At 48.3% G+C, this 25,869-nt stretch overlaps 1 protein-coding gene across 1 annotated transcript in view; it reads right to left on the bottom strand.

Moving 5' to 3' along the window:
* RNF24 (ring finger protein 24) overlaps window positions 1–930 on the bottom strand; it is a 64,754-nt gene extending 63,824 nt beyond the window's left edge. The window contains exon 1 of the mRNA XM_069496147.1: window positions 872–930. Within this exon, the coding sequence (XP_069352248.1) occupies window positions 872–900 (29 nt within the window). The 5' untranslated portion in view covers window positions 901–930. The remainder of the gene's footprint in view (window positions 1–871) is intronic.
* Between the last annotated feature and the right edge of the window lie 24,939 nt (window positions 931–25,869).

The raw sequence follows: 25,869 nt of genomic DNA on the forward strand, positions 1-25,869 counted from the left end.
CTGTTTGAAATAACATCACAGACAGAATTGGGTAAAGGTGAAGCCACTGATTTACAATGAGGAAACAAGCTGTTTGAAATAACATCACAGACAAAATTGGGTAAAGGTGTGAAGTTATATGTTTCCCCCCCCCCTTTTTCCTTACACCCTTTTTGATGATCTTTGATTCTCTCATTTCATAGATGTCACACATACACACGCACACACCTCATTAGGTCTCCAGAAACAAAGGAGGGTCCTTAATTCTCCTGCCTGTGAAAGCACACACGCCCCCTGCCCACAGATGATGACTTTCATTAATGAGTAAGCCGAGGCGAGAGGTCTCAACCCAGACCACTGCCATGCACACTGTGACAACCGGGCACGAGACAAGCGCCACAAAGAAAGGGGAGGGGTGGACCGGGACCAGGAAAACACTGCCACACCACGTCCCCCAAGGCGCGTTCCCACCGCCAATACCAAGGCAGCCGTCCTCGCCATCCTCCTCCTCGCCATCCTGGCTCATCCCAGCCACCTCCCACGCCCGGAGACCCGACGCCAGAGCTCGGGTGAGCTCGGTGTGCAAGGGGCCACGAACCTTCCCTCCGTGACCTCCCGGTGACAGCCCCGCGCCGCCTTTTGTGCAGGACTCACCCTCCGGCCCCGGGGCCGCGCCCGACCCTCCTCCGCGTCCCTCCGCCGTCTGGGGCGGCTGTCTCACTCCTCTGCCCCCCGCCCGGCCCGACGAGGCGCCCGGGGAGTGTGTGGGGGAGGCTGGCGCGGGCCTGTGGTCTCCTCAGCATCCCAGACCCGGACCCCCCCCGCCCCGTCCCCCAAGCCCCAGTCCGGGGGCGATGGCCCTCGGCGCCCCTGCCCTTGCTCGCTCACTTACTCGTGCGCGCCGGCGGCAGCGGCAGACATGGGGGACGGTCAGTGCTGGGCGGCGGGCTGCGGGCAGGCGGTAGGCTGCGGGCGGCCAGCGTCCATCCGGACCAAGCGCGACTGAGGTGGCGGCGGCAGACTGCGCGCGGCGGCCTCGGGCTGCGGGGGGTGGGTGGGGGGGGCGGGCCTAGCGGGGGAGGGGCGGGCGCCGCGCCTCTCATTCATGCAGCGGGGGCGGGGTGAGGGACCCGGATGCCCGGGTAGCCCCCGCCCACCTCGCTGAGGGCGCGGTGGCTTCAGAATCTGCAGTGCGCAGGCGCGGTGCTCTGTGACCAGGCCCGGCCCTGCCCCGTTCCCTGGCGCTGTCTCACCGGCGGAGCTGCGCCACATAGGCCTTCTCAGTCGACTGTTTAGTATTTTTGCATGCCCTACAGGCATTTTTAAAAGTGAAAGCTTAAGGAGTTGATTCCACTCTTCACCCCCCCCCCCAAAAAATCTGGAACGTCATATCTTTCCTGGCATCCAGCCTGACAGTACCTGGGATGGGGGGTGGGGTGCCCGTCAGTTTGATGGGGAGCCAGTGCACATCGCCCTCTCCTCCATCTGCCCCTCCTGCTGCTGCACAGGTCCTTTCAGCTGAGAGCTGGAACTGCGGTGGTGGATGAGACCCAGGCACTGCACAGACCGAGGAAAGACTTGTGTGCAAGAAGCAGTGCCTTACTTTATTTAGTTACGTCTACCTAGTCCTCTCAGCCTCCAGCTCCCATTCTGCAGGGCAGGCAAGAAATTGACCTCGTTTCAACATATGAATTTTGGGGGGAAAATTAATGAATAAAAAGAAATTAACCTCGGATTTTAGGGGGCTCAGCTCTTCTTGTAATACCAAGGCCCAGGGTCTAACGCGGCTCCAGGGATCTGGGCCATCCTCTCTTGTCTTTAGCAGGCAGCGTATTCTGCAGAGACACCCTACCCCTTGGCTCTGCCACGCTGGGGCATGGAAATCTTGGGAGATGCTGGGAGCCTGCAGCAGGCCTCACAGCCGAGTGTGGGGGCACCACAGCTCAGGGCTTGCCCAAACGATTGCCCCCTTTCCCTCAGTCTCCATGTCCCCCTCAGAGCTTCTCTTTCCTTCTCCTACTCTCCCGGTCCACTCACATAAACCATGAACAGCTCAGTGGCTTAACTTTGGGAAGCAAAAGTCATCACAGAAAGTGCCTGCAGGCACTTTGCTTCTGTGTTGGCAAACCATAAACCACAAGGCAAGGGGTTAGTAAAGAGGGAAACATCAGTGAACATCTCAAGAAATGACCTGCCACCCAATAGTCACAGTTCCCCAAGGTGAGAGACGGGTGGAAGCATGTGCTCGGGACACTGTGGCAAAAGGAAGGGAGTGGGAGACTGCTTCCTGTAGAGCTGCCTGTCCCAGGGGCTGTGGGCCCACGTCCTCCCTGCCACTCAAGCCAGGGAGCTGGGAGAACCCAGCTCTCGTGCTCTCAATCGTAGCAGTTACCAGGAGGGTCATTGCAACTCAGCTTGGCTCATACCTCTGTCTGTCTGAATCAGGCCTCTGCATCTCTCCCCTGGGCTCTTGCAGAAGGCTCTATCCATTCTCATGCAAATCCATTCTCAGGACAATCTGCCCAGGTTTCCATCTTTTTCTCTTTCTGTTCCCCATCTGGCACCTTGACCCTTATTTTCCAGCCATTTACAGAAATAGCACCATGGTGTTTCACCCCCGGTGACTGTTTCCTACTGTTCCCTCCACTAGGAAAGCAACATTTATCTAGCCACATGCAAAAGTCACTTTTTCCTTTCAAAATCCACAGAGGCTTTTCAGGGCAGCAAAAGTACTCTATATGATAAAGTAATGGTGGATACAACATGTCATTTACACATTTGTCCAAACCCATAGAATGTACCACACCAAGAGTGAACCCTAACATAAACAATAGACTTTGGGTGATACTGACGTGTCAGTGTAGGTCCATCAATTGTAACAAATGCACCACTCTGGTGGGGAATGTTGATAATTGGGGACCTATGCATGTGTGCAGACAGAGCATATATGTACCTACCTCTGTACCTACCTCTCAGTTTTGCTGGGAACCTAAAACTGCTCTAAAAATTAAAGCATTAGGAAAAGTCGCTTTTTTATAAAGTCTGCCTTCCTGCCCTCACTCACTGACAGACTTTCCTTTGGAATCCCTACCTGTGATCTGTACCCACTTCTCTCTCAGCACCAGGTACTTGTCAAGGTCACTACTCATTTGCATGCTTTCCTCTCTGCTAGAACGTGAGCCCTTCAGCAGCAGGGTTGATGTCTCCTCAGCACCTAGCATGTGACTGGTGCACAGTGGATTTGCAGTGACCGTTGGTGGAGGTGATGCTTGCCAGGGAGGCTCCATAGGGAAAGAAAGGCTGAGCTCCTGTTCTTTCTCCTCCCTTCTTGTGGTTCCCCACCACCCCACCCCTGTGTTTGGAAACCTGTTTTGTTGTTTGTTTAGAAAGCTTAGCTAATAATTCGCTGGCCCAAACAGACTGTAGGGTAGAGGGTAGAGTGGCTCCAGCTTCGTGTCCTTCATCCTCGTGAAAATTAGGAGAGAGAGGGAGGGAGAGGGAGACCCATTTTATTAAAATTTTGTTGAGGCATCATCTGGCCCAATTGTCTTTTGAGGTCAAAGGGGAAAGTCTCCCCTTGAGACTAGACTGGTGGAACCTGTCCTCACAGTTTCTGCAACATATAGTAGGATCCTGCCCTTCTCTCCCCAGTAGTGGGTTGTGCCTTATCCCCCTTGGGGAAGAGATCAGAGTTTTTGGCCTCCTGTTGTCTCCAGCTGGAGATTCACCTGCTGGTCCATAATCGTCTTTGCTTAGTGATGCACCAAGGTCTACTTACCCCGGACCACTCCCACACCCCTTCTCCAGGCAAAATACGTGTGGTGGGAAGGTGTGGGTAGGATTAGGGTTAGGGTTAGGGTTAGGGTTTCTCTGGAGGGTTTAGGTGGGTACTCCAAAACAGCAGGCAACCGGGACTTGAAGTGGTGACTTTCCCAACTAGCATGTTCCCTTGTTCCACGTGATGGGCAGGGGTGGGGTGGGGAAGAAGTCACTGTTTAGGGCTTCAGAGGATGTCCCAGGATATCCCTCTTTCTCTTTGTCCTCCCTCCTCCCGTTTCCCCTCATCTCCTTCCTACATTGTACCTCCTTTAAAACATTTCCTTACCCCCAACCATCTCAGAAAACTCTGCCCCTACCCATATGGTCAGAAGTCCTTCAAGAATCCTCCTGGAAAAGAAATCACAACTAATTTTAAATCAAATGTCTGTGACTACTTTTGGAACGACAGCTCTCTGGACGGTAACTATAGTAGGAACAAAGGCGGGTTTTAGTCATCTTTGGATCTGGTGCTCAATACAAGTTTGTTGAATGATTGCTTGACTGGTGAAGGCAAAATCAGTCTTTCAAACAGAAGCTAGAAATCAAGGGTTACCCACAGCCCAACCCCTCTGCCCATCTTCCCTACTTGCTGGGGCCTGCCCATGTGTTCTGTTGAAAGATGGGCCCTTTCCAGAAAAAAACATCCCTTCTGCTTGTCAATCACTTGACAGCTTAATTATTCAGGGTTCTAAATGACCCCTCTAAGGGTTGGCCATACAATGCTTTAAGCCCTTGGACTGGGCCCGTGGAGGAGACCCACCATATCTGTGAGAGGAGAAGGTGTTCCCTGAGCCCCTTCATCCAAGAATTCCAAGGGGACTCCTCCTACCTAGATCCCTCCAGATGGCCCTCCCTCCTCACTGCCCATGTGCGCCTCCTGCTGGGGTGAGACCCTGCCCTTGGAGGGGTGGGATTGCTTCCCAATGTAGGATGTGAAACAGCGAGGGGGGGTGGGGAGGAAGCATAGGTTGCTTTGTGCACATTTCGTTTGGGCCTGGCCGTGTGTCCACCCGCGGCCAACAAAGGAGGTGGGAGCCAGGGATTCTGTTTCCCTAGCCACCAACAAGCCACGTTGCCTTGCTGGCACACACAGCCCCGATCACACAGAGCTCCTGAAAATATAAATGTACTGAGGATTCCATGTGGGAGTTTCCTAGCTGGGATCAGCTGCAGACACAGGAGAGCGGAGGCACAGTTTCCTAGGGGCGGTGACAACCTGCACAGAGTCACTTTTGGATTGGAGGACACCCATCTCAGGGTGGATTCTCCCAAGAGCAGACCCTGAGACAAGGATTGGATGTAGGTGATTTACTTGGGAGGTGATCCCAGGAAATAGGAGTGAAGATATGGGGAAAGCAAGATATGGAAGGGAGAGCAAGCAATACTAATAGGTCAGTTACCGCCACGGGCAACTGGGGCTCAGTCCCGCTGTGAAGCCACTGAGAAACCTTGTGGAACAGCCTTCGGTGTTGTCTTCCTGGATACTGAAGAGGCTGGAGCCTTTACCCACTGACTTCAATCTCCCCATCAGGGAACTCTCAAGTTACATCTATGGAGCAAAGCAAGCTGTCCAGCTCAGCTCCTCAGCTGTGGTTACTCTGCTCCCGCCACCGCCATTACCATCATCACGATTTCTGCCTCTCCAATTTCTCCTACCTCAGTGTGTCACTGCCTTTTCTCTCTGCTGGGTTCTCTTAGGTCTGAGCTTGAAAGAGGAAGAAGTGTAGTGGGATGATATCATTGCCAAAAACTTGTTCTAGGAAAAAGGAAAAAGGATCTATGGTGGCTTTCTTCTTCCTCCGTTTCAACCTATCCAATCTACCCAAATAGCTCTCAATCACCATCACCTCATCCCAAAGCAAGAGGCAGGAAAGAGGGACAGGGCAAGAAAGTGGGCAGGCTTTCTGGAATGACTTCTGTCATCACAGAGTCATAGATGCAGAGTCGGAAGAGATGAACTTTCCCATTAGGTTGAGGACACTGTACAGAGAAGGAGAATCAGCATCTTTTGCTTCTCCTGCTGCTGCAGCACCTCCTCCAGGCAGGCTTCCCTGGTTTATCTTGGCTTCCTATCCTTCCAACCTATATCATCACAATCTGGACTCAGCCTTTTATGCCTTCAAATGCTGGCCCAGGCCGTGACTCAGGGAAAAAGCCTGGACTCTGTAGGGGAGCAGTATCCTCCAGGAGGAGACGCAGCTTCCATCTCAGGCCCTTAGCTCCATTACCTGGAGTTTCTTACTTGCCTGTCTGTCATCTAAAGGGGCTCACAAGGAGGAGAATGCCAGGAGGAAATGTCTTCCTAATACCACTGAAGGTTTTTTTCCAGGTTAAGATGGTGCATTGAATCCACACGTCTACTTTTGCTTCTCCTGAAACTCCCTAAAAAGTACTATTATATAAAGGGATTTAAAAACAAAATGAAACAAAATATAAACTTGTGAGGACAGAGAGAACAGAAGAAGAGACAATAGCAAAAAATAATAATAATAATAAAATGGAAACTGGAAAACAGATGGTTGTGTGATAATTGACTTAGCAGGCCCGAGAAAGCTGAAACCCCGGGAAAGTTAAGAACAGCCCTGTTTTTGCAGCAAAATCCTAAAAAAAAAAAAAAAAAATTAAATAAATAAATAAAAGAATTGGCAGTCTTAGATACCTCTGGTACTGAGCGAGCCAAAATCAGAACTGGGTGAAAGGTGATTGGGAAGCAGTTAAAGTATTAGTTCCTCTCTCCCACCCTCCCTGCTGCAGGCCCCTCCCTCGCCAGGCAGAAAGCTGGAGATTTAGTCTCTGGAGAGAGTAAAACAAAGGGTCTCTGCTCTCAGGACACCAGGTAGCATTAAGTGAATATTTCCTCACTGCAAGCTGAGATACTCGACTTTCTCCTCTGCCGACTTCCCCAATCGCTGGCAGCTACACTCCTCCCTTCTCTGGGAACTGTGAGCAGCTATTATAAAAAGGAAAGAACTAAGGATACAGGCATTTGTTTCCAATAAATGACCACCCATGTCTCCCCACAGTGGATCTCTGCGTTGACAAGCCTGAGTCCTGCACTCAAGGCTTTTCAAAAAGCTTTTTAGGTCTTTATTCTCAATCACCAGCAGACAGCTAAAGATCATGTCTTAGGTTCCCCAGAAACAGAGGCTGTGATGGGGATTCAGGTGCATGTGATTTATCGAGGGCAGCTTCTCAGAAGAAGCTCTCCCTTCCACCCCCAGATGCAGCCTGGAAGGGAACTGAACGAGGATGTGGTCTCAGCTGGAGTCTAGCCTCAGTCTGACCCACAGAGATCCCTGGAGTGTGAATTGCACCACAGAGTTGATCTCACCTTGAAGCAAAAGGGCAGTGTTTTGTACCCACATATTAATCAATCATTGGCTATGGGCTGCCAGGGAGTGGGCCATAACTTCTCAGGCAAGGCAGTCCTGGCCGAGGACAGTTCTCCAGAGAAAGGGGGGTGGGCAGCTCTGATCCATTAATGACCAAGACTCACAGCAGCTGGGGGTATGGGCAGGACACCAACAACATGAACTCTAGGTTACCAGATTACCAGATATCTGAGGAGAGCTGCTAACGTGGAAGACAGAGAACAAATAATAATAAAAACAAATAAAAACAAACAAGCAAACTAACAAAATAGACAGAAAAAAGCAAGCTGGAAGGAAACCAAGACTTATTCTCAAGGATAAGAAATGATATTACATCCATGAAACAAGAATAAGATGCTATTTTAAGACAGGAAACAAAAATAAGCTTTAAAATTAAAACACAAACACACACACTCAATAGCAGAAATGGAAAACTCAATGGATGATTTGGAAAAAAGGTCTGGAATATCTCACAGAAAATAGATCCAAAAGACAAAACAATGAAAAACAGGAAAGGAAAGATGAGTAATGTAGGTGCACTAGTCCAGAAAGTTTAACATCTGAATAACAGGCATTCCAGAAAGGGAGGGAAGGAAATCATCAATGTGACAATTCCGAAAAATGTCCTAAACTAAAAACCATAAATTGTGACATTGAAAGGGCCCACCATATGTCTACCTAATTCAATGGGGGAAAAATAGGCCCAATGGAGGCACATAATTGTGACATTTCAGAACCCTTGGGACAAAGAAAATTTCCCTGAAGCTTGAATAAAGAAAAAAATAAGTCATATAACAAGTCTCAAGAATCATATTGCGTTCACTTCTCTTCGCTGTTCCAGGAACACTGGAAGGTAGACTACTAGAGTTATATCTTCAAAATTCTGAAGGAAAATCATTTCCAATACAGAATTCTATATCCAGCCAAAATATCAATCAAGAAATGAGTAGAAGGAAGACAATTTCAGATACGCACAGTTTCTTGCTTCCTTTTCTAGGAAGTAACCAAAGGATGTGCTCTACCAAACCTAGTGAGTAAACCAAAAAGACACAGGATCCACTTAGGAGGACTAGAGCAGAGAGACTCAAGAGACAGATATGTTAAAGACTGTCAAGATGACAACTGTTATTGTGCCATCTTTATAACCAGTTTTTCTTAGAGGCACACACTTTTGTAGTAAGTTAGCTGAAAGACAGACACTCCACTTATTGTTGGAAAGAGCACTAGCATAATACTATTGAGACTTGGTTCCAGCCTGGCTGTGTCTTGAAGTAGTTATGAGACCTGGGCCAGTCATTTTCCCTCCCTGGACCTCAGGATGATCTTCTGTAAATGTCAAGGATGGACTAAGTGAATTCCAGGTGTTTTAAAGGCTACTGTGCCTCTGTGAAATTTATTCTTCATGGTACTCTATACAGTTCTATGGGTTTTGAAAAATGCAGTGAGCCATGTAACCACCTCCACAGTGATGCCATGGAATAGTTCCATCACCCCCCAAAATGCTCTCATGCTACCCTTTTGTAGTCAACCCCTTGTCTTCCCCTTAGCCTCTGGTGACCACTGATCTTTTCTCCATCCCTGTAGCTTTTATTTTTTCTAGAATGTCATATAAATGGAATCATATAGTATGAAGCATTTTGGATCTGGCTTCTTTCATTTCACACAGTGCACTTGGTTTGACATAGCAACCAGCAGTTACCACTGATCTTGTTTTTAGTTCTCCCCCAAAGTGGATGTTAAGACAAGAATTCAAGTGCAGGTAGGTTACAGAAGAAGTGATCCCAGGAAGTACCAGTTAGTAGAGGGAGAAAGTGAAAGAAGCCAGCACAAGGTGTGTTGGCAAGCGAGTTACCACTGTGGGAAACAAGCTCCATCCCCCCGGGGACCCTAGGATCCAGTGCAGAACATGCACGTCAGAGCAATCTGGCACAAGGGGTGAAGAAGCCGGAATATTTATCTACCAACTCCCTGTTTATTAGTAGTTAAGGGCTACTTCTTAGGGCCTTAGCTCTCCAGCACTTCTGGTTTGCCCTGTACATGGACCGAGCATGTTCCTGTGGCCAGAAATAAAAGTCCTCAAGCAGGAAGTGACAGGTGTTCACACAGCAGGTTTCAGTGTACAGAGGTGAATGCCAAGGGAGATGCGTGAGACACTGGCAGCATCAGCTACTCCCCACCCCTCCGATGAGAGAGCGAAACCCTCATATACCACAGAGCAGCTGCAGGGAGCAGTCTTAGGAGCTTCTCAGGTAGGGCCCTGAGAAGACAGCCAAGACAATGAACCCAAAGCTGCATTGGAAGAATTCTAAGAGTGGGGACCTTTTGCTTTGGGGGTAGGCAAGGGTCTCTGAAAGGAAAGACTCCTCTACATGCGGGGGATGGGGGCCATGTCCCCACTGCTGAACCCCACCTATGCCACCTACCTCCCCATTAGAGTCAATCTCCTGATGTGAACAGTGGAGTCTTTGTCTACTGACAGTAAAACAGGCTTGTATGACTTAGGAAGAATCCTTAACTTCTTTCTTCTAGCAAATTATTGGTATAATGGATGTGCATTTCAGCAGAAAAATGTAGACATAAAACAAATATCTTTTAATTTTTCACAACTTAAATTGAGCTCAATGTCTATTGTAAGCCACATTCTGAGTTGATTTTATCTTAGTCTCAGTTGGTTGGGGGCATGTGCCCAAGATTCTGGAAGGCCTCCAGGAATCCAAAGCATTGGATGGGCTCTGGTCTGCATCATTACTGGCCACATCAGCTTTGTATGGGGTATGTTCTTTGATCTTGTCTTTGGTGGTCAGTTTACACAAGTCCTTGCCGGCCCCACCCTTGTCCCTGACTGCATGATTCCCCAGGGGTTGGCTGTCACTCAGCTAACTCCTATACCCCTCCTGATGCACAGTGTAGTCTAAGGTGACAGGCTTAAGTCTGTCATTTCCCCCATTTGTTCTTTTTCTTTGTTTCTCTTTTTATCTGGACTTCCTGTGTATTACTTGAACATTTTAAAAGAATTCCATTGACTTATCTATAATGTTTTTGAGTGCATACCTTTGTGTAACTTTTCTAGTGATTGCTGTAGGTATTACTACGCACACATGCACACATATACACACCCCCATCCATTATCGTAGTCTATTGGCATCAACATTTTACCAGCTTGAGGGAATTGTAGAAACCTTACCTACCCTCTAGGTCCTTTTACTGTTGCTCATGTATAATATAATTGTCTTAAATGTTTCCTCTACATATATTGAGAACCACATTAGACAGGGTTATAATTTTTGCTTCAACCATACACAAACTCAAGAGATAGAAAGTCTACTGTATTTATCCATATTTTTTATCTTTGTTCTTTCTTCTTTCCTGATGTTCTAAGTATTTCTTCTGTTATCATTTCCTTTCTCTTTAGAGAACTTTCCTTAGACCTTCTTTTAGAGGAGGGCTTATGGCAACGAACTCTCTTACTTACCCTCATCTGAGAATGCCCTGATTTCCCCTTCACTCCTGAAGGATAAGTGAACTGGATATAGAATTCCGGGTTGACAATTCTTTTCTTTCAGCACTTGAAAAATGTCATCCTCCTTCCTTCTGGTCTCTGTGGTTTTTGGATGGAACATCTATTGACATTCTAATAGTTTTCCCCTTATAGGGAATACATCCTTTCTCTCTGCTTTCAAGCCTTTTTTGTCTTTGGTTTTCAAAAGCTTGACTATGATGTGCCTTGGTTGTAATTACTTTGGATTTATTCAATTTGGAGAATGCTCAACTTCTTAAATTTGTAGTTTTATATCTTTTTACCAAATTTGGAAACTTGAGCCATTATTTATCCAAATACAGTAGTTTCCCCTTATCCACGGGGGATATGTTCCAAGACCCCCAGTGGATGCCTGAAACTGTGGGTAGTACTAAACCCTGTATATACTATGTTTTTTTATATATATACATACCTGGGATAAAATTTAATTTATAAATTAGGCACAGTAAGAGATAATAACCAATAATAAAATAGAATAATTATAGGAATATGCTATAATAAAGGTGGTGTGAATATGATCTCTGTCTCTCTCAAAATAGCTTATTGTACTATACTGTGGGTAACTGAAACTACAGAAAGGGAAACCAAGAATAAGGGGGGGAACTACTGTACTTTTCAGACCCACACTCTTTTTCCTCTCCTTCTAGAACTCACATGATATGAAAATTGGATGTTTATTATAGTTTCACTGGTTCGTTGGGCTCCCTTCTTTCCTTCCTTTTCTTTCTTTCTTTCTTTCTTTCTTTATTTATTTTTTTTTGAGACAGGGTCTCACTCTGTTGCCCAAGCATAACTCACTTTAGCTTCAAATTCCTGGGCTCAAGCGATCATCCTGCTTCAGCCTCCTGAGTAGCTAGGACCATAGGCATGCATTACACCAGCTAATTTTTAAATTTATTTGTAAAGATGGGGTCTTATTATGTTGCCCAGGCTGGTTTCGAACTCCTGGCCTCAAGCAATCCTCCTGTCTCAGCCTCTCAAAATGTTGGGATTACAGGCATGAGCTACCAGGACTCCCTCTCTCTCTTCTTTTCTTCTTTCCTCTCCTTCCTTCCCTTCCTTCCTCTATTTTCTCTCTCTTTTCTATCTCATTCATTCACTCTTTCCTTTCTCTGTCTCCTCCACTCTGTTGAGCCTATTAGCTGGGTTTTCTATTGTTGTACTTTTCATTCCTAAAATCTCTGGTTTATCTGTTCATCCTTATATCTTCTATTTCTTTGCTGAGATTTTCTATACCTTTACCAAGACTTTTTAGTTTTTCATTTGTGTCTAGTGTGTTTGCAATTTTTCAGTGGAGCACTTTTACCATTTTAATGGCTGTATTAAAATCCTTGTCAGGTAATTTTAACTTTTGTGTCATCTTGGTGTTGATGTCTGTTGATTGTCTTTTTTTTTTTTATACAAGTTGAAAGTCCTGACTCTCCATAAGTCTCCTTTGACCCCACCCAGCTGGGAGATGGAGGAGTGCCTCATTAGTGCCAGGTGGAGGTGGGAGTCCTAGGTCCCCAAATGGTTTCCACTGAGTGAGGGTGGGAGGGGCATGTATAGGATAGACAGAAGGATTGATAATAGGATGAAGGGCCTGGCTACCTACTCAGCCTTCTCTGACACTCCCCACTGGGGCCGCCTTTCATCCTGGTGAGGGTGGATGTCCAGGCTCCCCAGTTAGCCTTTGCTGGTGGGGTGGGGTCTGGCTGTAGTAGAACATATATTGTCTAAAAGTGTTCTGTCTTGCTAGGCTACCCCTTCTGTGGTCTTTTGATAAGAGATAGCAGGCTTTTCTTGGGGCTTGATTTTTCATCTACACTGGTTGGGATCTCTGGGTTGCTGCCAGTACCCAGTGTGACATACATGAAACAAAAAAGAAAACCTATGGCACTTACTACCATGTCATCCTTCAGGCTCTCACGTCCCTGGCCGGTCTGCCTTCTTCTCTACTTTTCAGTCTTCTTATGTTTGTTTTATATGTAATGTCCAGGCTTCTTAGCTGTATTTAGCTGGAGGAATAAGGAAAAATATTAAATACTCTATCTTTCTAGAAGTGAAAGTCCCTCTAATAGACTTTGGAACTCAGAAAAGATCCAGGAACCAGATGCCAAAAGGTATAATGAATGAACTCCATGCATATGAAGTTCTAGGACAGGCAAACTAATCTATGATGATAGAAATCAGAACAGTGGCTACCTCTGGGAGCTATGGCCTGGGAGGGAGCAGGAGGGGAGACTTCCAGGCACTGAAAATATACTAGACCCAGATTGGGATGAAAGTTACATTGTTGAATATATATGTAAAAATCCTTTAAGTTGTTCACTTAAGATGTGTACACTTTACAGTACCTATTCTACACCTCAATAAAATAGTTTCATAAGGTGAGGGAGGCTCCTATTTTACTTTTTCTGCTTCATTTCTCCCATGAGGCAATGAGCAGACTGTGTTCTAGTTGATGGCCAAATGAGAGATAGGTCACAGGCTAACCAAGAAATACCAAAAACAAATGAACAAATCTGGTTAGTACTTTGAAAGTGTTATTTAACAAAGGTATGCCAGTGGTCACTCCGGATGGCATTGAACGTGACTGTAGGGTGGGGTCGGAGCAGAGTCAAGACCAGCCCAGCCCCCTGCATCCCTGTGGTCCATGGACACTTTTCATCTTTGAGAGTAAGAGGAGGCCAGTGCCTAAAAGGCTTTTCTCTCCTCCATCTCCTTTCTCCGTCTCTGTGCTGCAGTAAGTCAAGGACAGGTTCCTCTTGACAGGTTGTCTTTGATTCACCTGGCTTTGCCCATCAGGTGAGGTCACTGTCAGCCTTAGGACCACTCTCTCACCTGGGAGATGTGCTCCCTGTGGTGCGAATGTGGTTCCTTTCCAGTGGAAGCTGAGGTTCTCCATCAGGGCTTGGAGGAGACCAAGGAACAGGGGGAGCAGGGCAGGCCAAGGGTCCGACCTGGGGCTGATGACTCAGGTCTTCCCCTGAGTGACTCTGGAAAAGGAAGCTCCTTTCCTGAGCACCTGTGATGTGATGTGCACTTTCATGTGGGCTAATTAATCCTACAGTGACCTTCAGATAAGGAAATGGAAGCATAAAAGAATTTAAAACTAGGTCTAAAAATGAGGGAAATAGAAAATCGCCATTAGGTAAACCCTACAGTAATAATAGTTGCAGGTAAGATCCACTAACGGTTGCTAAAATTAGTGGGTGAAAATCTGATGGGAAACAAAATCTCAAAGTATCTCCTAGGTATATTTATTAATTATAAGGGAAAAAATCTAAGTCATTGAAAGCTATTTAAAAAATAGCATAAGGCACATAATAAAAGATCAAGGATTAAAAAACTAAAGAAAAAAATAAATACCAGATGAGAAAAAAAGTTAAAAAATTTTTTAAACAATAAAGGAAAAAATATGAAAGTGAAGAAACCCAGTGAAGACTACCTTAACCAAGTGATCAAGGTTAACATCACTAGTACTAACCCGTACTGACCTTATGTACTCCAGATGTGGTACACTGAGACAGGAACAATGTCACCTCTTGCATCAATCTAATCATGCTAAAGCACATTGAGGGGGGATTCCATGGAATCCTACCAAAGTGGCAGGATTAGAACCCAGAGCCCATACTCTTTTCACTCTAGGCAAGAAAGGTATGGAGGCCAAGGGTACGCGGATGCCTCCTTTCTGCAGGGTTGCACTGCTGACTGGACACGGACCCACCTCACTGCTTGGGACTCACTGCTACCGTATGCTGTGTGGCTAGAATCCACATCCCTGCCTGAGGCCTTCCTCCAAAGCAGGAAGGTGGTTCTGTCTGCGATGGCCAGAGACCAGACCACCTTCCCACGCCCCTTCACAGCCCCAACCAACGACCAAGGGGAATAAGTGCATAAACACCCCAGTTCCCTTTCCCCTCTGGTAGGGTGACACTGAGGCGTGTTTCACATTGGCTCCCAGACTTCCTCTGTGGGATTGAGCTCTACTTGCCCACAGGTGGTAACTTGTTAACAACGCACCTATATTGACTGCCTTCCCTTCCCTGTCTCACTTTCCTGCTCCCCTACCAGTGTTTCCTGGTGTCACCTCCCAGCTACACTACTTGAATCCAATTCCTTGTCTCAAAGTTGGCTTCTGGGGGAACTTAAGCTAAGACACCTGCTGAAGGACATCACAGACCAATCGCACCCAGCAAAGTCATCTATGCATGGGCTGCCACAAACAGCTGCCCAGGCTGTGCACTGCATAACTATTAGAGTTGTACAATTTGGTGCCTGTATGAGTTTCCTATTGCTGCTGTAACAGATTAGCTTAAAATAACACAAATGTGTTATCTTAGAGTCCTGGAGGTCAGAAATCCAAAATGGGTTTCACTGAGCTAAAATTGAAGTGTTGGAAAGGCTATGTTCCCCCTGGGGCCTCGAGGAGATGAACTATTTCCCTGCCTTTCCAACTTCTTCAGCCTGCCTGCATTCTTGCTTGTGGCCTCTTCTACCATTTTCAAAGCCAGCAGTAGAACGTCTTCAAATTCCTCTTTCCTTCTCTGTCACACACACATCTTTCTTTGTCATCATACCTTGTTTGATGACTCTCTTGCTTCCCTCTTTCCTTTATAGGGACCCTTGTGAGTACATTGGATCAACCTGGATAATCCAGGATAATCTCTTCCTCTCATGATCCTTAAACACATCGCATCACATCACAAAGTCCCTTATGCCATGTAAAGTAATATATTCACAGGTTCTAGAGATCAGGATGTGGCTGTCTTGTCATTATTCTGGCTGTCACAGTGCCCATGGCCCAGGGTCCAGAATAAAAGGGGCCCTAGGTTGGCAGCACCTGCCCAGAGGAAGCCAGTGCTGGGGGGCTGGGGAGAGGGTGGTGTAAGGGGCTATGATCTAAATGGAAAAATACATGGAGACATATTTCCGTGGTTACACAGTGCGTGGGTGTGTGAGTGTGGGTGCCTGCGTCTGGGGGGAAGGAGGTAGAGGAAGAAGGATGAGGGTGACAGCGACCAGCAGGCTGGAAGGAACATGAGGAACAGTAAGGAGATGGGTAGGGTGGGTCTACTTCTGAGGAAGTGGCCCGGGATAGGATGGGGCTGCAGAGAGGCAGGGCGAGGGTGGAGTCCAGGGATTTTATAGAGACGAGTTTTAAAGGCTGCCAAGAATGTGCACGTGAAGTCAAAAGAGAGGAAGGGAGGTGCTCTGGAGCTTGGGTCCGCCCACACAGTGGGTGAGGGAGTGCGGAGGGAGCAGGGAGGGGAAAAGGAAAGAGAAACTAGCTTTGTTATGGGAAATGGGGCTGTGGTTTCATACTTAGAAGGGCCTGTGTGCCGAGAGTGTAGGTGTAGGGTTTGGTAACGCTTGGGAGGAATTATAAATCTGGAACTTCTAGAAAGCCCTTTGTCTTCTATTGAAAATCCTCTGTGGGTACCAAATGAGATTCATCCATTAATTCATACGACTAAGCCGCTACTATGCACTGGACAATGTTCCCTGCACTGAAGATACAGTGAACAAACTAGCTGAATGAATGGGATCAGGGAATTAGGACAGAAAGAGAAAGACAAGGACGTGAAGGAGTGAGTGGGCAGGGGTATGACGGAGGCAGAACTGGCTCTTCCGGCAGGGGATGCTACAGGTTTTCAATATCCTTGTCACCTGCCCAGGGAGGCTCGCCCAGCCCCCACCCTCCAGCCCACCTGCCCTGGGGAGCAGCTTTGGAGCATATATTCCTCACTCTCCTCATTTGGAGCCCTTTCCCTCTTTTCTTCCTCCTCCTCTTCCTCTCCCTGTGTCTTCTTTTGCCCTGGTCCTTGGGAAGTTCAAGGTCAGAGGAGATAGGGCCTGCAGTTTCTTTCTCTTGCTTCCATGTTTTCTTCCTACCTTTTGGACCCAATTCAAAATAACAAAGATGAATAGAGGCCTACTATGCCCTGGAATCACGCAGGGGATACAAGATGGGGGACTCCCACAGTCAAGGGCAATTCTCCAGCAAGGAGGTATCTGGGAGCCATCAGCAACCAACACACACAGCAGCTGGGCCAGGGTGTACCAGCCTGAAAAGGGGATCTGTGTGAGGCACCAGCATCGTCCACTAGAGCAAGGATGGGGAGAAGCAGGTAATCCCCATCCTGCTGCAAACTAGTACACAACTTTGGAAAGCCATTTGGTAATACCTCATACAGTGGAAGACACACATGCCCATGTGGGTCCAGCAATTCCACTTCCAGCCTAGAGAAACTTCGCATGTGCACGAGGAGACAAACACAAGGATATTCATTGCAGCATAATTTGAAATAGCAGAAGTTGGAAATAAATGAAATGTCCATCTCACAGGAAGTTGGATACATTCACATAATGGAATGTAGCAGGTAAAATAAATAAGAGTTATAGGCATCATTAGAGATAACTCTAAAAGCATGATGTTTAGCAAAAAAAGCATACTACAGAATGATATATATAATGTTGCCATTTATATACGGTTTAATAACATACAAAATATGTATTAATAGTATTTACACATATATGTATGTATGCACATATGTGTACATATTTATGTGTGTATATATGTGTACATACACAAACATGTATAGTAACCATATACACACACGCATATATAGTAGAAGCATAAGAGCATGCTTGGGAATGCTAATACTCAATGTGGGAGTCCATACAGAATGTTGGGATTTGTAGCCAGATTGGATTTACAACCTAGTTCAATCTTTTATTAGTTGTACAATTTTGGAAAAGTTAACCTCTGCAGGCTGCAGTTCTCTTACGTGTAAAATGGGAAGTGCCAATTGTATTAGCCAGCAATTACTGCCCTAATGATACATAACAAACAACCCCTAAGCTCAGTGGCTTTCAACCATGAGCACTCATTTTCCATTCACAAGCCTGTGGGCTGGGCTGGGCTGGGCTGGGCTCCAGGCTGCAGGTTGGGTTCAGGTCTGCCAGAGTGTCTCTACCAGCAACTATCCAGGGTGTGTTCTTTCCAGGCCATAGGTCATGTGCATGAGTGACAAGAGGGAACACAGGATACTTTCTTGAGTCTTTGGCTCAGAACTGGTATGTTGCTTCCACCCAGATTCCACTGGCCAAGGCAAGACACAAGGCTGCAATTGGTGAGGTGGGGGAAGTAAACTCCACCCACAGTGAACCAGGTCAAGGGCAGGGGGAGAAGGAAGAACTTCCAGCACGTAATAGCATGACAGTGCCTACCTCCTAGGGCTGCTTGGAGGATTAAATGACTTAATGTCTGTACAGGGCCTAGGGCAGTGCCCGGCACGTGGTAGGTGCTATATTCTTATTCATCAGGAGAACAATGAACTCTGGGAGAAAGAGGGGATTTAACTCCATCTGTTAAGTTTCCTTTTTTAAAATAAAGGTCATAAACACAAAAAAAAGGGAAAATATTTGTTTTCAGAATATAGCTTTTGGGTTGGGTAGGAATTGACGACATCCAGAGAGAGCGAACTCTGGGGCGGGGCAGACATGACGTTCGGAGCGATGAAATGATTGCGAGAGGGGGACTTGCAGAGAGAGAGAGGAGAGAAGAGTGTGCAGAGAGAGAGAGAGGAGAGAGGAGTGTGCAGAGAGAGAGAGAGGAGAGAAGAGTGTGCAGACGGACCCTCAGGCAGCATCGGCATTTAGGAAGAAGAGGAAGATGAAAGACTTAATCGTAGACTCCAGGAGTCAGGGACTGTGTGGTCTCACTCATTTCTGTGACCCCAGCACTGTGCATGACCCATGATAAAAGCTTCTAAGGGACACAGGGAAGGAAGCAAGGAAAGAACAGTGATGGAGACAGAGGTCAGAGAGAATCAGAGAAAAACAAGGAGCCCTCACCCCAAAAGCTGGAAGAGATCATTAAAGCAGGGTGGACGGCTGCCTGGTAAGACTGGTCAACAGTGGCCATTGTCCCACCCTGGACCTGGCCTTGCTGTCTGGGTCTGGTGTTCCAGGTCAGCAGGGACAGACTTCCTGTTTCCTTTGGTGGGTTTTGTCTCAGGCCCCAGGCTCTGAACAGTAGCAGCTGAAAGGCCCAGTCCCCTCCTGTCTGTCTCGTAATCCCACCATCCCCTTCTGTCCCTTTTCCCTTTGACTGTCCCTGACTCTGCCATCCAGTCTCCTCCCCAGCCTCCCTCCACCATGGGTCCCCCTGCACGGAGGAATATGCAGAGGCCAAGCCAGGGAGGAGGCCCAGGCAGTGGAGACTGAGTCCAGAGGGTGTGTGGGATGGGGCCTCTCTTTGCTGCTTTCATACTTGGGCCTGAAAGGCTCCCCTGGGCCTTCATGGAGGGCCAGTGGCCAAAGGCTGGGGAGAAGGTGGACTCATTTCCTTGTAAATTATGTGGTTACGAGGGCGGGAGTTTCACATGTGGCTTTTTACGCAAACAGGTTATCAGGTAGCTGGCCCATTTGAAGACTCATAAAACCTCTGGCTGCTGTGACTCACAGCGTGAAACAGGAGCGGAGCCAGCATGGATGGAGCTCTGAGAAGAAGCCTGCCAGCAGCCTGCCTAGGTGGTACCAGGTGGCCCAAGTGGCACAAAAATCTGGGGTTTGAGAATCAGTCTGCTTGAGTTCAAGTCTTAGTCCCACCATTTGTCAGCTGTGTGACCTTGGGCAAGTTACTAACCCTCTCTGAGCCTTCATTGCCACAGAAATTGAAAATTATAGTATATTCACATAATGGAATAATACTCAGCAACAAAAAGGACAAACTGCCAATATAAGCAACAACATAAATGAAAGAGTTCATGCTACATGACTCTATTTATGTGAAATTCAAGAAGAGGCAAGACTAACCTGATAGATATCAGAATAGAGGTATTGAGTGGGAAGGGGCACGAGGGAACCTTCAGGGGAGTGTGGTTGGAAATGTTTTGTATCTTAAAAGGGGTGTGGGTTGCACATGCATACTTATACATAAATAAAAATTCATTGAGTGGGACACTTAAGGTATATAAATTATACTTCAATTTAAAAAATTAAGAAAAAGAAATTCAGTCCTTTAGTATAAATTATACTTCAATTTAAAAAATAAAAATAAAGTAAAAAGAAATTCAGTCGTTGGCATGCCCAGAGATCAATGACTTCCTGAGCCTGACTCCCACTAGCCAAAGTCAAAGGAGCTTGATGTATGAACTGGAAGGCTGTCTAGGTAAGTTCTAATGAGAACTCTAATGAGCCAGAGGCCCAGTGCCTACATCACCTAGATCATGCTGGAGACTAACTGTATAGTGTGATCCTTGGGACGCCCTCTTCTGAGGTGCTACCGATGGATTACGCCCCACCCACATTATGGACAATCTGCTTTACTCAATGTCTACTGATTTAAATGTTAATCTCATCCAAAACACTCTCGCAGAAACATCCAGAATAATATTTGACCAAACATCTGGGCACTGTGGTCCAGGCAAGCTGACACATAACATTAACCTCCTTCCTAACATGACTTCGCCAAGCAATAGGAACGGTAGTGACTGAGGCCCTACCTGCGTTGGGGGCCTTGTGCTTTGTGCTGCAATGACCTAATCCAGGTGAGTGCACCTTCCCAGCACACCTGTGTGGTCAGTGTTGTGCTCCTTTCACAGGAGCCGACTGAATCTTGCCCAGTGTGACAGGTTCTGTTGCTGCCCCTCCCCAGCCGCTGCCTGGCCGGGGCTGACAACTTACATCTGAGACCTCTGGAGCAGTCCCTTGGCGATGGGAGTGTCCTTGTCCAGACCTAGGAACATACACCCCTCTCCCCTCCCCAGCCCACTGTCCTCCAGGGGTGGACAATGACCGACAAGAGACAGAGCCGGGCCTGCTTACCTCAAGGGAACAGCTCTGTGGACCACTCGCACCCCAGAGCGCCCCGTGGGTCAGGCTGAGGCTAGACCCGGGCGGAGACCACGTCCTCGCTGAACTTCTTCCTCTGCCACATCCTGCTTCTCTCCATGAGGTCCCCTCCTCAGTAAGTCACCTGGGATTCCACCAATCCCCACCTCAGGCCCTGAGTCCAGGGAATGGGATTCAGATGCCTGTGAACGAGGAATTTAAACCCAGGTCTAGCGACTTCAGAGTCGCCCCGCTGGACCCCTGCGTTGTCCGTGCTGGGCGCTGAGCCTACAGAAGCTGGGGAGAGGGGAGAGTCTTGCCTTCCGGAAGGTGTCGGTGGGCTCGCCCTTCCCTCCCTGTCCTGCTCACTCTGGCGGCTGCCTCCTCCCACAGAACAGGGCTCCAGCCCGCCAGGAGCCTCTGCCCAGGCAGGGAGGAGGGGTTGCAGGCTGCACCTGGGGGTGGGAGAGGCTTCTCGGAGCAGGGGTCCAGAATGTACTAGAAGGTGTAAGTCCTGAGCTGCCCTTTGGGAGAGCTTGAGCCAAACCCGGGGGAGCAGCTGCCTGGCCAGCGGGCTGCAGGCCCTGTTCGCAGGCCCCTGCCTGTGGGAGTGCTGCGTCCCCACCCTGGAAAAGCCTCTGCTGGGTTTTTCCAGAACTCGGAGGTTTGGAAGTGCCCCAGTCACGGATGCTCTAACTGGAATTTCAGCTCCAGCGTGGCCAGGTGGCCTCCAGCCCTCTCTGAGAGGCAGCGGCTCGGGACAGCGAGTGGGCGAGAGCAAGGGGTCCCCGGTGGGGGTGAGAGAGTCTGGGCCATGAGGGTGGGGCCCAGGCCTGGCAGAGGAACTGTGGGGTGGCTGTAGGTGGGACAAGGCTCCTCGCTGGCTCCCAAAGAGCCTTTTACTCCACCTGGCTGGAGAAGACAGTGCAGGGCGGGAGCACCAGTCGGCAGAAGGCTGCCTCTCTCAACAAAAACAGGAATGTTGGGCTGTCCCTTTGGTTAAAGACTGTCACTACTGCTTTCTCCATGAAAAGATATAGTGTGGGGGCTTTGGTGCAGATAGAGCTGGTTAGAAACCTCTGTTTTATCCTTATAAATTCTGTGATACTGTGAAAGTCACTTAATCTCCCAGAGTCTCAGCTTTCTCGTCCATAAAATGGGTGGTCATGCTCATTGTACAGACTTGCTGGCTGGGATGGGGCAAGTCAGATGAAGAAAATAGCTCAGCAAGAGCTATTTCTGGGTAAAATAAGAATGTGAGCAAAAAACTCACCCAACTTTGCCAAGGAGGAATTAATTTGCTTCTAGAGCCACGGTGGCGGACATAAGGCCACTGCTGACCCACTCCAATGCTCAAGGCAGACATCACTCATTATATCTGCATACCCCGGGCCTGGACAGAGACTCCAGATAGCTTCTATTAATCAGTCAGAAATGGCACTTGAGGTGGGATTTATGTGTCATCACTGTCCTTTGGGCAAGAGGCCTTGACAGCCATCATGGTATGTGAGAAAGGATTTAAGAGAAAGAAAGTTCGCCCAGGCCGGGCGCGGTGGCTCACGCCTGTAATCCTAGCACTCTGGGAGGCCGAGGCGGGTGGATCGCTCGAGGTCAGGAGTTCGAGACCAGCCTGAGCAAGAGTGAGACCCCGTCTCTACTAAAAATAGAAAGAAATTATATGGACAACTAAAATATATATATATATACAAAAAATTAGCCGGGCATGGTGGCGCATGCCTGTAGTCCCAGCTACTCGGGAGGCTGAGGCAGTAGGATCGCTTAAGTCCAGGAGTTTGAGGTTGCTGTGAGCTAGGCTGACGCCATGGCACTCACTCTAGCCCGGGCAACAAAGCGAGACTCTGTCTCAAAAAAAAAAAAAAAAAAAGAAAGTTCGCCTTTTAGGTGTCTTCTGAATTGAGTGCCTGCAGATGGAGATGGTTTCTGACTGAGCAGCCCAAAGGCTCTAATCAATTTCAGGTGGCCTAAGCTGCTGAGACGAGGTCAGGCTTGGAGCAGGCCTTCCAGCTGCCCGCTGGCTTGGCAGGGCTGGCCTTACCAAAGGGGGACTCCTAGGCTGCCTCTGCCCAGGAGTGGCCCCTGAGAGGATTCCAGTGTACGTAGCTCATGTGCGAGGTGGTCTCAGCACTCCAGCAGGAGAGTGAGAAAGTGGGACCAGGAAGAGAAAGAGCGAGGGAGGTAGAGTGCTTACGGGCCAACACTCATCGCTAACGGAGGGTGGCTGGGTTAGGATGTCAACTTGCGGTTACACATGGACGTAGTAGTTGGAAGTGGGAAGAGCAGTATCTGCTACACATGTGGTCCCCAAATCCCGAGGAACTCCAGTGAGTCTGTCCAGTGAAAATCAGAGCAGCCTAACTTTTCCCAGTGTGGAGTTCTCTTTAAAATGCCAGTGGCCTTACTCTGTTTTACTCTGCCCTCACTAGGGGCCCAGGAGGCACAGTCCCTACCCAGGCACACCTGCTGTGAAAAGCTGGAAGAAGTTGGTAATGTGGGAAGGGGGTGGTTTTAGAGCCTGGAGTCCTGCCAGGAGGGAGGCCTGGGTGAGTCAGGGTAGCTGAGAGCTCAGTGCCCAGGAGAAGCTGGCAAGGCAGGAGTGGGGGTGGGAGGTGCTAAAATTGTGCCCTGCTCCTCATCTTCCGCAGGTGGGTCCTGGTCACCAGAAAGGGTGTGTCCAGCCTCACACTCCTTCTCCTGGTTTGGCCCTCCTGCCTCATCCTCCCTTCTGGTACCCACTCAGAATCAGAGTGAGAATGGGCCTCCAGGGCTCCCCTGGCATGTCCCCATGTTTTTTCCCAGGCTAGACTCCAGTGAGGAGGGGTCTCTTGTGGAAAATTGGGCCAGAGGCTGTCCTCAAAGCAATCAGTGAGTGGTTTAAAGATTTGCACAAAAACCTAGGGTTTGGCAGATTTGATGACGGGATTGCCATTGCCCTGTGTAGCAGACTGATTGCAAAGTAGCCCCAGTTCTCCACCCCTTCCTGAATAGACATTCCATACAGTGTGATCTCATGGCCCCTCCCGCTGAGAGGTAGAGTCTGTTTTCCTACCCCTTCAATCTGGTCTGGAATTGCGACTTGCTCTGGCCAATGGAAGGTGGCAGAAGTGACGCTGAGTCCTTTCTGAGCCTAGGCCCCAAGAGGCCCTGCCTGCCTCTGCTTGGTCTCTTGAACGCTGCTGTCAAGAGCACAGACCAGCCACGGAGAATGAGAGACCACACGGAGCAGAGACAAGCTTCCAAGCTCAGACCATCTTCAACCAGCCACCAGCTGGTATGCAAACATGTACCAGCGTCCGGCCAAGATCAGCAAAGATACCAACCCATGGCTAACCGCAGGCAATACTGGGAAGAACTGCTCAGCTGACCCATAACTCATGAACAATAACAAATGCTTGTTATTTTAAGCCACCAAGTTTCAGAGTGATTTGTTACACAGCATTAACTAACAGATTTAGTCAAACCTCCTTCCTTCCCCCTCTGCTGGACACTCAGTCTGACCCAACACACGACAGTAGCTTTCAGCCTGACCGGGGCTTCTGCAGCAGCCTCCCTCACACCCACAGCCCACTCTCGCTTCCACTTCCTCCTGCCCTGGCCGCTCTCACCTTGCTCCTGATTTGCTTCTAGAGCCACAGTGGCGGACATAAGGCCACTGCTCACTCATTCCAGTGCTCAAGGCAGATATCACTAGTTATATCTGCATACCCCAGATAGAATTTTCCTGTATTCCTCTTTGAGAAGGCTATTGTGTGTGTGTGTGTGTGTGTGTGCGCGTGTGTGTGAGCACAGATGTGTGCACCCGTGACCTCTAAGGCACATCTCACATCTTGGGGTCAGTCTTCTCCTCTTGCTGAGGGCTCCCTGAGGCCCAGGGTATGTTTTGTTCCCAGGAGAAATTCCCTAGGCAGTTTCCTTCAGTGATCTGAAGTGAAAAAGAAAAAGAAAAAAAATAAAATAAATAAAAGAAGAAAGGAAGAAAAAATTTGAAAGAAAAGAAAAAAAGAAGAAATTCCCTAGGCAGGATCCTAGGCCTCTTGTTTCTTGAAAGCTGCTCCTGCCGAATGCTCAGTTTAGGTTGTGAGTTCGGTTCAGTCCCATAAACTTCCCTGCCTGCCCCTAAATCCAGCAAGACTAGTCAGTCTCAGCCCCTACTTAGAGAGCTAAAACTAACTGGTGTCCCTGGCTAGGCAAGCTTGCCCTGGGGCTGCCCTCAACAGCTCTCCCGCCCTTCCAAGGACCCTCCCTGCCCATCGTCTCTGCCTCGTGAACTGGGCCCGTCATGGGACCACCTCCCGCTGGCTGTCCAGCACTTGGGAAACCAGAGTGAGTTAGGGTACCAGCCACATCTCTCTGACACTCAGCTCTGGACTCTTCCCACATGGCACCTACCAACCAGGGTTTTTGGTCACAGACCACAGAAACCGACTCTGAGTGGCCTAGGCCGAAGAGGGATATATTAGAAGATGACAGGGTAAGGAACAGGATCAAGCAGAAGGACTGACCACGGGAGGAATGTGGCTGGGCGCTGCTGCTGCTGCTGGCACCACTGTCGCTGTCTGTGATCGTGTTCTCAACTTTCTCTGCTTCTCCGTGGCCCTTACCCTAGACTCAGAGCTTTGAAAGGCATGACCAAGAGAGGCTTGTGTAACTACCACCACCCAGATTAAAACACAGAGCATTGCTATCACCCTAGAAAGGTCCTTTGTGCCCCTTCTGGTCAATGCCCTCTCCCTCCCCAGAGGAAACGACTGCTCTGGTCTTAGCTTAGTTTTGCCTGTTCTTGAAATTAATATGAAACAAACCATACAGTTTGTACTCCTGTGTGAGGTTTCTTCTGCTTTGCATAGTGCATTTGAGATTCATCCAAATTGCTGCATGTGTCAGTTAGTTCCTCTTTCTGGCTGAGTCGTATTTCAATGTATGGATGTGCCCTAATTTGTTTATTCATTCCCTTGTTGATAGACGTTTGGGTTGTCTCTAGTTTTTAATTCTTTTTTTGGTGGAGACGGGGTCTTGTTCTTGCTCTTGCTCAGGCAGGTTTTGAACTCCTGACCTCAAAGCGATCCTCCTGCCTCGGCCTCTCAGAGTGCTAGGATCACAGACACGAGCCATGGCACCTGATCAGCTTAGTTTTTGATTCTTGTGAATAAAGCTATGAACATTCTTGTACAAGTCTTTCTGTGGTCAAGCATTGTGTTTACCCAGGATTTTGATTTGCTGTCCCGCCCCTCTGGAAGACTTCCCTGCCGAGTTAGCCATAGACCTCGGCTAGCAAGGAAGATGAGGTGAGTTTCCCCACGAAGCTACAATTCATATCCCAAA

This window comes from Eulemur rufifrons, chromosome 20, assembly GCF_041146395.1.
Source record: "Eulemur rufifrons isolate Redbay chromosome 20, OSU_ERuf_1, whole genome shotgun sequence".
Lineage (NCBI taxonomy): Eukaryota > Metazoa > Chordata > Mammalia > Primates > Lemuridae > Eulemur > Eulemur rufifrons.